This window comes from Cervus elaphus, chromosome 23 (assembly GCF_910594005.1).
Source record: "Cervus elaphus chromosome 23, mCerEla1.1, whole genome shotgun sequence".
NCBI lineage: Eukaryota > Metazoa > Chordata > Mammalia > Artiodactyla > Cervidae > Cervus > Cervus elaphus.
The window spans coordinates 75,076,759-75,089,066 of record NC_057837.1 but is presented as its reverse complement, the minus strand read 5'-3'; the positions used below and the strand labels follow the sequence as shown (position 1 = coordinate 75,089,066).

The window sequence follows — 12,308 nt, the reverse complement described above, 5'->3', positions numbered from 1 at the left end:
ATGCAGACATTATTTTAGGTGACATGTTGGTCGTTTTTAACACTTGTAATCATTATGGTTTTGCTTCATGTGTATTAGGGAAAACATCAAGTCATCCCAGAAGTCAGACCTCTTTGATTTCATTGATATTATTGCTGAGGAAGAGGTTATTGTGAAATAAAAGTGAATCGATTATAATATGATGTAATATGTAGTCAGCCCTCAGAATCCATGGATTTCTCATCTGTAGCTGCAACCAGCCAAAATTCCATCCTGTGTTTGGTTGGATCCGTGAATGCGAAACCCTCGGATACAAAGGCACAGTTGTATTCATCCTTCCAGACCATTTTATATAGGAAACTTGCGCATCCTTGGGTTTTAGTTTCCTTGGGGGCTCCTGAACCATTCCACCTTGGGTCCTGGGAGACGGCTGTACTTCCCTTTGGGATAGGGTAGAAATCCGGAGAGGCGAGTAGGTCAGAGAGCGGGCAGTTGAGGAACAGTGTCCTTGAAGCTGAGGCTCTAGAGTGGAGTAAGGGGCCTCCCTAAAGGGCACAGGGGTAGGGCCACCCCAGCTGACTTGGCCTCCCCTCCCTGAGCAGGTGGCATGAAGGTGTTGGCGGGGCCGTGACAAGCATCCCCAGGGATCCCGGGGCTTCCCTGGGGGGGCTCCGCTGAACCCAGAGCCTTGCCTCCATCTCTCTCTTTTTGTGTTTCTAGACCCTCGACCTCTCTGGCTCCAGGGAGACGCCCTCCTCCATTCTCTTAGGCTCCAACCAAGGCTCTGGTATGTTGCCCCCTGGTGGGTGAATTCGCGCTCACGTTCCGCACGGGCAGAGGGGAGCCGTGTCCTCAGGGAGAGCCTGAAGGGTTCAGGGTGGTGGTTTTCAAACTGGGTTTCCTTAGGGGTCCTCGGGGGCTCCCTGGGCTGGTCAGCAGGGGTGAGGGAGTGGCTGGGCAGGCAGCTTTGAGGCATTTTTCCAAGTGAATCAATGTTGACCTTGTTTTTGATTTTTTTTTTGGAGTTCCACACCAAAGACACAGAGAGGTTCTGTTGCTGACCTGGGGTGGGCTAGCAGATGGATTTGGTTTGGGCAGTTATTCTGCCCTCAGAAATGACTGTAGCAAATGAAACTGTGTGAAACTGTCCCTGAGGTCCCAGCACCCACATTTCATGGAGGAGGGTACTTGAGCCTTCAGAGGGGGAAAAAAAATTTCTAGGTAGATGATCTTTCTGTAGAAATCTTTCCTCTCGAGGGATAACCTGGCAGGCTGTCTTGGGTGGGTTATCTGGCGCTAACTTTTCTAGTTCTCCTCTTTTGCGGAGTTTGAGCTGTCTTCTAGCCCACTGGGTGTTTGCCCTGCACCCTCTCAAACCACTTTTAGGGCCTTCCAAAAGGGTTCGTCCTCAGTGAGAACTATTCTGCTGCTTTCAGGGTCCTTCAGCTCCAGCCAGGGTCTTTTTCTCTTCTAGATCATTCTCTTCTGTTGAAAACCAAACTTTTTGTTTTTGTTTTTCATTTCTGCATATTGAGTACATAGAGGAAGAAGTGATGTCCCTTGTTAGGGTGGCTGGAGACTTCCCAGAGGCACTGGAAGTGGGGTTTGGGCTCAGGAGACATGAAGGCGGAGTGGCATGAGCTGACCTCAGGGGGAATATGAACTTGGCTGGAATTACGATTGAACCACCTGTCAACTCCCTTCTCACTCTCACTCGGGTCTTGTGATAACATCTTGAGGACACGTTGAGTTTGGAGCGGAGGTGTCTTCCTCATGCCTTCTTCTAGCTTCTCTTTTTAACAAAGGCAGAGCAGACTTGAGACCTCAGCAGCATGGCACCCACCTAGAGCTTCCTGCTACTGTTTGGTTTTCATTATGTTGATTTGTCGTGTTGCCTGCTGTCTATGGCAGGTATTATGCGTTCCTGCTTTTGGTGGTGATATAAGAGTTTCTGTTCGACTGAAGTGGAGAGTGAGTTTAGAAACACCAGCTGAGCCCTAAGCAGGAGGATTTTGGATATGTCAGAGCTGCAGAGGTGGTTGGCCTGGGGAAGGGTTCAAGCTGTGGGGAAAACACTGCTGCAGGCAGGGGGCGCTGTTGAGCAGCAAAGTGGCGGCATCCACAGGGGAAGATTAACGGGCCTTAGGAAGATCAGCGATGCTGTGGGGTATGGAATCCGGTGGGACAAGGAGGCTTGCGTGCAGGAAGACAGTTGGGAGATACGGCATCTCCCAGCTGTGAGGTGGATGAGGTGTTCCCTGGCCCAGGGGTTGGTAGACTTTCTGTAAAGGATCAGGGAGCAGAAGAGGTGAAGCTTCGAGGGCCACACCGTCTTTATCAGAACTGCCGTTGTCGGAGGAAAGCAGCCGCAGATGGCACATAAACAGATGCGCCTGTGCTGCGGTGAGCTTGCACTTGGAAGAGCAGGCGTTGGGCTGCATTTGGCCTGTGGGCCGTCACTGGCTGACCCCCGACCTGAAGCACCCTGGTGTGTGAGGGGGTAGGAAGGGAGGCTGGAGAGAGGAGGTAGGGAGGCTCGGGTTGCTGGGGAGTTGGTGCGGAGGGTGGAGTGGGGAGAAGACCATCCCGGGGAGTCTGATGACTAGAGGAGGAGGGAGGGAAAGGTACTGAATTGTCAGCATTTTTTAGGGAGCGCTGCAGTGTTATTCTAGAGCGTGAGCTTGAAGGGAGCTGAACCGGAGGTCCCTGGAGGCTGGATCAGGACTGGGAGCTCACTGCTCCTCACTGCCCCCTGTTGCACTCCACAGCCGTCTGGCTGATGGGTTGTCATCAAAGCAGACAGACCAGCTCATCTTCTGATCCTCGTACGTCTCAGGGCTTCCGTTAGTGCTCACTGCTTGCTGACAGTGTAGAAGGAATCTGGAGAAAAGTGGGCTTTGCAAAAACATGGAGGTTCCTGTGCTCTTTATCGGCTTCTGGAACCAGGCTGGTTAAGATGAGCATCTAGTCTGGAGGGAAAAGGTCAAACAGGAGATAGGAGCTTCCTCGGGGTGGGCATCGGCCTCTCCTGGTCACTTGTCTCTTCATTTTAAGATTTTAAAGTGATGCATGCCTATCGAGTTGACTCTTAAACAACATGGGTTTGAACCATGCAGGTCCACGTCTGTGTGGATTTTTTTTCCCATAATGAATACAGTTCTACACAGTCTGTAGCTGGTTGAATCTGTGGATGTGGATATGGAGGGCTGACCATGAGACTTAAGTATCCATGGAATCCGGTATCCATGGTGGGTCCTGGAATGAATCTCCTGTACCATCCCTGATACCAAGGGATGACTAGTCAGAGAAAATCGTACAGGGAAAAACAGTTCCTCATCCCAGTCTCCATGGCTATCTTTTTGCAGCTGGTACTTACTTAGAAATAACTTGTTTCCCCATATTTCTGTTTCTTGACTTTATCTAGACATTGTTTGTTGACTTCTGGCTTTAGATGAGAATCAGGGTCACTTATCAACTCTCTTCTCCCCTCTCTCCCAGACCACTCTGTCACTGTTTGATGTGCTCTGTGGGTTCCCTTGGTCCATTTCAACACTTACTCTTTAGGCCTTGTTCTCCAGCTGGAGGAAACAGTGTCCCTGGACCCCTCTCTGGTGCTCACCGCCTCCCTCACCTCTCCTCCACAGTCATATTCAGACTTTTCCATCCTCCTGCTCTGACTTCCCCACCATCAAGGTGGAGAACGTGTGCATTCTCTTCTGTAACTGCAGTTGGTCCTTCTCAGTTCCAGCTGTTGGCTGAGTCTTCAAGGTTGGCAGGTCATCATCTGTTTCCATCATTATGGTCATGCTGTTCGTTGCAGAGTCAAACAGGGCACTGTTAATACATTTCCATCTCTGTGTAGCCTTACTTTTCCCTGGAGGTTTTTTTCTCCCCTCTGTATCGTATCTTCAGCGATTTCCCCGGCTCTTCCATTTCAGACGATTCTGTGCTGGTGTCCTATCATCGTGGCTGAGGAGTGGCCCACTGAACTCTCACCTGTGGCTCCTCCCTCAGTCCTCTCGCCACACGCACCTCCATCACCCTCTCTTCCCTGACCTGTCATCAGCCTTGGCAGTAGATTCGTGATTATACTTGCCCTAAATAATCTGGGTTCCTTGGGCGGAGCCTTCCCACCTCAGTGTGGTGGAGCCGGCACCTCCCGTTTCCCCGCCTGAATTAAGCTCTTGGTAGAGCTAGTGGTTCCGAGAAAAATTTGCTGTCAAAATTCTGGGAGTTGATGGCTTCATGTGGTTGCTTCTATGTCATTGTATGCCTTATTTCCACCTGTAATCTTGTGCTGTGTCCAGTGATCCCTTTCATGGTTTTAATATGCATTTTTGAAAGCCTTAGTCTCCTGTGCATGCCTTGAGTTGGAAAATGGTGACATCGACCCAGCAGCCCCCCCGAGTGCTAAGACCAGTAGCCTGTTGATGAGCAGGAGAGCGAGCCCGTGGGGTTGGCGGACTCAGCTCTCCGCCAGACTCTGAGGGGGCCTGTGCTGTCTCTTCAGTTAGCAACAGGTGCGACAAACAGCCCGCCTCTGCCCCAACCACCACAGACCACCAGCCGCACCCCAACTACCCAGCCCAGAAGTGTAAGTATGAACCCGCCCCGCGGGAGCCGCCGGGCAGCGGCTCCCGGCAGGCGGCGGGCTCGTCCTGTGTGTGTCCGTGTGTGTTTCCTTTGTGGGCGTGTCTCCTGTTCTCCCGAGTGATGGGTCTTGGCTTTGCCTGGTTTCTTCCTGGCATTAGTGCCTCTGATGACCATCGGAAACTGCAGTAGGAAGCGAGACAGCCAGGACAGACAGTCTGGCTTCTTTGGTTTTTTTTTTTCTTTTTTGACCATGCTGTGCAGCTCATGGGATCTTAGTTCCCTGAGCAGGGATTGAACCTGTTACCCTTGGCAGTGAAAGCACCGAGTCCTAACCACTGAACTGCCAGGGAATTCCCCATCTGGCTTCTTGAAGGGACTTCATCCTTGGTCTTTTCATGATGAGTCCTGGAGTCAGACCCGTTGTCCTCTGCAGTGCCTGGCTGAACCAGCCAGCACGCCCTGTCCTGTCGGTGGGAGAGGTCAGGCTCTGCAGTTACTCAGGGGGCCAGCCTCTGGGATGCGGCTTTTCTGCTAAGGAAGCTAAGCCCTGCTGCCCAGCTGGTCCCTGCCTTCAGCAGAGCTGGCGAGACTCCAGTGTGACTTGACTGCATTGTTGTCAGTTTCCGTGTTGTGATGACCACCTGCATCACTGACCTTGCAGAGGAACAACAGTGTAGGTGTCACGAGTAGGGAAGAACATGTAAGAAGAGGTGGATTCAAGGACCGTAAGAGAGCTCGACCCTGGCCCCCAGCTCTGCCCACTGCGATAGCGCCCCCTTTGGGTCACAGATGCAAGTGAAGAGGAAGCGTTCCCTCCTGAGAGAATCAAGGACTTGGGAGATCCTTATCACTGTCTTTGCTGCTTCTCTTCCAGAAGAGCTCAGGACCACACACACGCCTGCCTGTCACCAGGCGATGATAAGAGCGGTCACCCTTCTAGGCGATGATCCGGTCCCTTGCTCCCTCACCCCGATTCTGTCTCTAAGCTTGATAGCCGACTTCTTTTGATCAAATATTATCATCCCACCTCAAGAAGTTAAAGTTTTGTCCCAACCTGTCTGAACTTGGTAAATGATCTAGGATATGATGGGATCTCAGTGATGTGCTGGTGGGTCTCTCAGAGTCGGCCATCCCGCCGAGCCTGCAGGCTGGACTGTCTCCCAGCTGGACAGACACCTCCTTTGGCTCTTCCTTCACTGTCCTCACATCTTACTCATCCACGATGTATCTCCTTACGACGCACACGTCCTTGAAGCTCCCTTAGGTCTTACTCTGCTTCTTGCATCCTTTAGTTGACCTTTAAGCTTGTCCTTACTGGGAGCCAGTTGGTTTTAACCATTAAGCCCAGATGGGCTTAACCATTCTGGTCCTCACTCCTTTTCCATTGGCTGGTTTAGATGTAAGTCTGTTTTTTCAAGTTGCCTGTGCAATGATTAAAGAAACCCCATTAACATAAGTAAGTAGATTGAATGCCAAATTTCAGGGTCTTTTTTAGTGGCCAAGGACATGGGGTACTTGGTGTCTGCTCATGCAGCAAGGGTGCCTGGTCCTAAGTGGCACACAAGAACCATCTTCCTCGATAATTTAGTACCTTTTCCCCACTTGTCTTTATTTTCTCTGAGCATGATGCCCCCGTTTTTCCAACCAGCTCTTGTTAAATGCTTACAGATTCCCCAAATACAGGGCAGTAAACCGTGGCAGGATTTTGCCCCTGTGTGTTGTGGGAAGTCGGGAGGGGAAGGTGGCTTCCTGGGGGAGCAGGTGCAGATCACGTAGAAGGGGATGGTTGCCCTTGGCCAGGGGTGGGCAGGGATGCTAAAGCTCCCTTTCCCCTTGGCTTCCCCCCTCCCCAGACCATTCCCGGAGCAGTAAATCCAGTTGCTGGAGCGGCAGCGAGGAGAAGCGAGGGTCGGCCCGCTCCGAGCACAACGCCGGTACCAGTTCGAAGAGCCTCATCCCTAAAGAGTCCCGCCTGGACACCTTCTGGGACTAGGGACACGCTGGGACACAAGCCGCCCGCCCCATGGAGAGAAACACCCCAGACACCGGGGAAACCGGAAACCGCAAAGAAACGTGAGACCGGAAGACCTCCACCCTCGGACTGGAGGATGCCAGCCACTCAAACGCGGCCTCTGCATCCGGCACGGAGCGCCGCCCACACTACGTCACGTCCGGCGATAGCCTTGACTGAGGACTGTTCCACCCACGTGAAACCTTTGCTTTAGATGTAAATAATGTACAATTTGTGGATGTCATCGAGCCTAGAGTACCTTCCCCTTTTTATATTTGTATTGACTTTAACTTATAAAAAAAAAAAAGAAAAGAGGGAGAAAAAAACAATAAAAAACAGAAAACACACCCAACAACAAAAAGAATGGATGCTGGAGAGAGGATGGTCATCCAGCCCGTCTGTCACCGGGGTGCAAGAGGGCGTGGGGCTCACTCTGGCGCACAGCCCTCCTCTGATGCCCCATGAGCTGTTTCCATTCGTATGTCTGTACATGGCACATTGGGATCAGGAATTTCCAGCACAGAATTCGGTGCTGCTGTGGACACATCACATGCACCCATTGGTCCCTTTTCAAATACTACGTTATCATGTTACAAAAGGCAAGCTCTCTGGACCAGAAGGACACGCGGAGGAGCTCGTTAGTTTTATGTGATTTCCACGATGACTCTACTCCTATAAAAGGGAAAAAAGAGAAAAAAAAAAAAAACAAAAAAACCCCCACATCCTTGTTTACAGAAGATTAACTAGAAACAAGCCCTGCTCAGCTCCGTTTGCCGAAGAGGGGACCGTAGGAAGCGTTCGAGTCAGAAGCTCCAAAACGAGAGTTTTTCTTTGCTTTGTGGTTCCTTTAAAGACACTCACACCCGCTTGGTAAGAGATGGCCGTGCTTCACGGAAGTGAGAAGTCAAAGGCGAGACGCACGCGGAGGACATTTGAGTCTGAGAGGAAGCATGTATGTAATATTTATACGATGGAATTTTACGTTTTTATGTCCGCATGAAACAAAGGCAGTTTGAGGGGAAGCAGGACACCGCCGTGCTGTCTGTTACACTACGAATGCTGTAGTACCATTTTGTATGTTGTGTAAAACAAGAAGCATTGAACAACGCAAAAAGGTGATGTATGTATATGAGAAAAATTAATTGTACGATATCATTCCAGTACATTCTGTTGTACATTTTAGTCTTGTTTCCTTTCTCTTCATTGTTGATAAGAGGATGCAAACTGTACAGTTTCCAGCTAGTTACCCATATTAGAAAAGAAATAAAAGAGAGAGTCCTAGAAGAAAACAGGAAAGTACATTTGTCGATTGCAGTTGTCAAAAAAACAAACAAAAAAAAAACTAGCCTAGCTGGCCTTATTTGTGAAGCATAATTGCTTTTAGCATATGGAAGTATTTTTTCACATTTTCTTTGTATAAAATTTGTATTAAACTTAAATATCTTTTTTGATGATGGTGTTTCTTTGTGACTGAGCCAGTGGACTCACGCGGTATGCCCTCTTGGGTTCCCCCCACACCCTAATTTTTTCAGATTCTTCACCTTTTTTTAATTAAACTGTTTTGGAAAAATGCCTCGGTCGTCCTCAACTTTGCAGTTTTCCCTTTGTTCAGGATGGCCGTGTCAGGTTTGGACCAAACACGGAGACGGGGCCACACGAGGTCAGGAACCCCTCTCTCCATATTATAAATAACGGCTCCCACTGGGAGCTTTCCTGGGAAGTCCAGTTCTTGGGGATTTACTGACAGAGATGGAGCCAGAAGGGAAATCCTGGGTCAGTCTTGGAAGAACACTGGGAGGGAGTGAATTTGTCTTTCTGTGGCCAAGATGGCAGCCTGAGCTTCAAGGAGCTCTGTGGGCAACCTGTGACCTTGACTCTGCCCAGGCACACCCTGGTCATTTCATCTTCGTGGGTCACATAACTGTTTTGGTTTTGTTTTTTCAATCATTTAAACATGTGAACTCTCCTCAGCTCATGGCTGGACAAGAGCAGGGCACGGTTTGGCCCCTCAGGCCATCCCCGGCCGATGCTGTGAAAGGAATGGAATGGGACTGGTTTAGAGAGGACCATACAAGAGCTTCTTTGTTCTTCTGCGTGGGTGTGGGAGCCTGCCATGTGGAAGGTGGCAGTGCATGTCACAGCCCCCAGTGGATGGATGTTCAGGCATGGCCAGCACACCAGCCTCGTGTGCAGGTCATGAGCGAGCTGAGGGGCCTGTGGGAGTCACGCCAGGTTACACCCAGGGCTCAGTGAGCGGCCTGGTAAAGACGGGGAGGACTTGGAGGTTCCAGACAGGGCAGCGGGGCCTTCTCTGACTTTAGTCTGAGTGGACTGTTTCCAGGGCTCAGTGGCTCTGAGTCTAGGAATGAGGAGGGGAGGGAGGACCCCATGCTGTCTGCCGTGGTCCTTGCCCCTGTCTCTGAGCGATGGCCAGGCCCAGGGCAGGATGGGGACCCCCACCCTGCCCAGCTGGCCTGGTCGGTCTAGGGATGCCCTTTAATGCAGCCAGGCACTATCGCCACCTCGTGGCCTCCCTGAAGAACTGCAGCCCCTAGAGCTGGCGCTAGACCCAGGAGGGGGACAGGTGGAGGTTCACTCCGGCAGCAGCTGTGTGCCAAGCACCTGTGTGAGCCAAGCACTGAGGACCCAGCCTCTGCCTTCATCCATTTGATGTTCTCACTGGGAAGCAGTCAGACATGTATATGATAGAATCTTAGGGGGATAGAATCAAATGATACGGAAGGGAGGTAGATGGTGTGACTGGGGACGGCCTCTTGGAGAGCTGGCCTTTGAACTGAAACCTAAAGATGGTGGGGACTGAGCGTGATGTCTTGGGCAGTGATTTCTTAATGCCGGCTGAACGTTAGAAGCACCCGGCACGTTTTAAAACAACAAGCCAATAAATGTCCAGGCGCCACCCTCTTTCCCCAAGTAATGACATCTGACTCTCCGAGGTGGGGCTTGGGCCTTCATAAAGCTCAGGTGACTCTGATGGGCAGCTCGATCTCAGAGCCTGTAACCTGATTGGAAGGACATCCTAGGCAGAAGGGAGAGCAAATAAAAAAGACCCGAGGGGGCGTCTGGATCTTCTAAGAAGAGGAGGAAGGCGAGTGAGGCCAGAATGAGGGAATTCAGTGCTGGAGGTGGGGTTGATGAGGTCAGAGAATGAAGAGAGGTCGGGGGGTGTGGGGGTTGAATTAGGATCAGAAGGAATTGGGAAGCCAGGGTGGTTGGTATTTTAAAAAGCTTTATTGAGATAGTATTTAAAGGGTATAACTGCTTTGGGTACTTTACATTTTTTAAAAAAAACGGTGTAAAAGAGATGTAACAAAATTTGTCCTCTTAACCATTTTTTAAGTGTACAATTCAGTGATATTAGTCAAGGATGGGTTTTAAATCTGTAAATGTTTTCTAACCTTTGGTGTTCACAGACCATCTTCATCTTGGACTCCATCAGGGCACCGCCTCTATTATTACTTATTTTCTTTAATCCAGGGAAACAAAGGTCACTTGTATTCCTTCTAGCATCACTAGTGTGGGTGCGTCCCACATCCTGAGCTGTGTGCTGAGAGACTGCTCCTTTCTGGAATCTTTTGGTCTCCATGATAACCCCATGAGGCAGGCACTAATCCCAGTCCATTCTCCAGATGAAGAAAGTGATCTGCTCAAGGTCACAAAACAGGTCAGTCAGCGCCAGAGCCAGGATTCAAATCAGTCTGCCTGACTCACGACCCAGGTCCGTGAGCACCTCAGATGACACTGGCCCAGAGTCTGTGGCACTGTGGTAAGTTTACAAAATGCCTCTCCCTGACTCCATGGCCCCCCGGGAGTGGACACTGTTCCCCTCTTTGTCTAGGCTGGGAAACAGACTTGATGGTTAAATGAAGTTAAAGGGGCGTCAGGTTTTTACTTGAGAACAATAGAATCCATTATAGGTAAGTCTGAGCAGGAGAGGCACTTAGGATATTAAGTGATTCAGATCTCTGGGAGGGAGGGCTGGAGACACAGCCATGAACAATATACAAATTATATTGCAGGATCTTCCTGTCACTACCACTAGGTCCAGACACAGCGGCTGTCACTAGTAACACTAGTTATGTCTCTTCCACTTCCTCTAGATTGAATTCTACGCATCAGAATCCGCTTGCATTGCTTTCACCTGTAGGTGTATCCACTGGCTAAGCCTACATTCCGTGTGGCTGTAGCTAATTGAGGCCCAAGTACCATCTGGATGTATTTGATTGGCTGAGCCTGGTACCATCTGGGTGTACCTGATTGGTTGAGCCTAGGTCACGTGCTTACATTCTGACTGCAAGGGAGGCTGGGAAAGTGAGATTCAGGCTGTTTTTAGTGCAGAGTCGTAAGATGGGAAATTAAAGCATTGACAAAAAAGTCTACTCGCTGCAGACTTGTCCGAAGCCTGTTTATCAGTCAGGTCAGTTTTCCTGAGCAGAAGTCACCCTACTAACTGAAGCAGAAGGATTTAGTAAGCCAAGTGGTCTGTGCACCACTGTTTATTTGGCTAGGCTGGGACTACATTTCCCAGAATCCCTTTCTTTGGTTCCCAGGTGGAAATTGACCAAAAGTAACTGGGGAGAGAGTTTGGAAGTGGACTGGGAGCAGCAGTCTGTCCTCTTACAAGGTCGCTGCGGTTTGATGTGGTGACAAATAGCTGCAGGCTCCGGCGTGTCCTTGCTGTCCTCTGGGCTGCGTGCATGTCTTTCTCCTGACTCCTGGGCATCAGGACGCTTGCCACTGGACGCTTGGCTGCAGCGGCAATGGTTCCCGATCCATTTCTCTACTGTTGGCCCTCGGCAGCCTCACTTGGTGACTAGATGGACCCCATGGCCTCTCAATTTGCCTGGTTGGTGGCTCCACAAGTCCCTTTTCAGACCTCACTTCTCAATCTCCTCCCACATGCTGACATATAAGGCTTATTAATGATTCTCATAATAATTGTGCGTGTGTGTGTCCGACTCTGTGTGATCTGATGGACTGTAGCCCGTCATGCTTCCTCTGTCCATAGGATTCTCCAGGCAAGAATACTGGAGTGGGTTGCCATGCCTTCCTCCAGGGGATCTTTTCCACCCAGGGCTCGAATTCGCATCTTTTACATCTCCTGCATTGGCAGGTGGGTTCTTGATCACTAGCTCCATACCCCAGCCACCTGGGCTGGATCTAGCTGCTTCCCTGATTGGGTGTGACTGATTGTTGTTTAGTCGCTAATTCCTTCTGATTCTTTGCAATCCAGTGGACTGCAGCATGTCAGGCTCCGCAGTCCTCCACTGTCTCCCTGAGTGCTCAAATTTCCTAGGGTATAACTGATAACATCATGAGCATTTACAGAATCTCAGGAGGGCTGAGGGAGCCACACTGCAGGCCTGGGCCCCGGGGAGCCACTCCCACAGGATCAGGAGGCCCCACTCACCTGCAGGCCAGTCAGTCTTCTGTGTTCGGCCGTTTTTCCTTCCTTAACTCAGCTCAAGCACAGGTGTCTCGTGGACACAGCTGATGGGTGAGCCCTTAGAGGCTTCAGTCCCCTGGCTGCAAGGGAGTCTGGGAAACGGAATTTTCAGCTCTCCAGCCTCTTCAATTCAGGAAGGTATGCAGCAAGAGGAATGCTTGGACGTCGAAAAAGCCAGTTCTCACCCAGAGATGTGCCTGGGGGTCGAATCTCTGATGTTGCCATCTGTCCCAGGGCTTTCTTTTCAGGCCCTGATGTTAA

At 50.5% G+C, this 12,308-nt stretch overlaps 1 protein-coding gene across 10 annotated transcripts in view; it reads left to right on the top strand.

The window, feature by feature from the left end:
• The window catches only part of ZMYND8 (zinc finger MYND-type containing 8), a 116,200-nt gene extending 108,044 nt beyond the window's left edge, over window positions 1–8,156 (top strand). For 8 of the 10 annotated variants that reach the window (XM_043885110.1, XM_043885102.1, XM_043885105.1 and 5 more), the window contains 3 exons: window positions 700–766; window positions 4,490–4,573; window positions 6,426–8,156. In XM_043885110.1, coding sequence (XP_043741045.1) covers window positions 700–766; window positions 4,490–4,573; window positions 6,426–6,565 — 291 coding nt within the window. In that variant the 3' untranslated portion in view covers window positions 6,566–8,156. The remainder of the gene's footprint in view (window positions 1–699; window positions 767–4,489; window positions 4,574–6,425) is intronic. The other 2 variants (XM_043885111.1, XM_043885112.1) reach the window with 1 other exon arrangement.
• The last annotated feature ends 4,152 nt before the right edge of the window (window positions 8,157–12,308 follow it).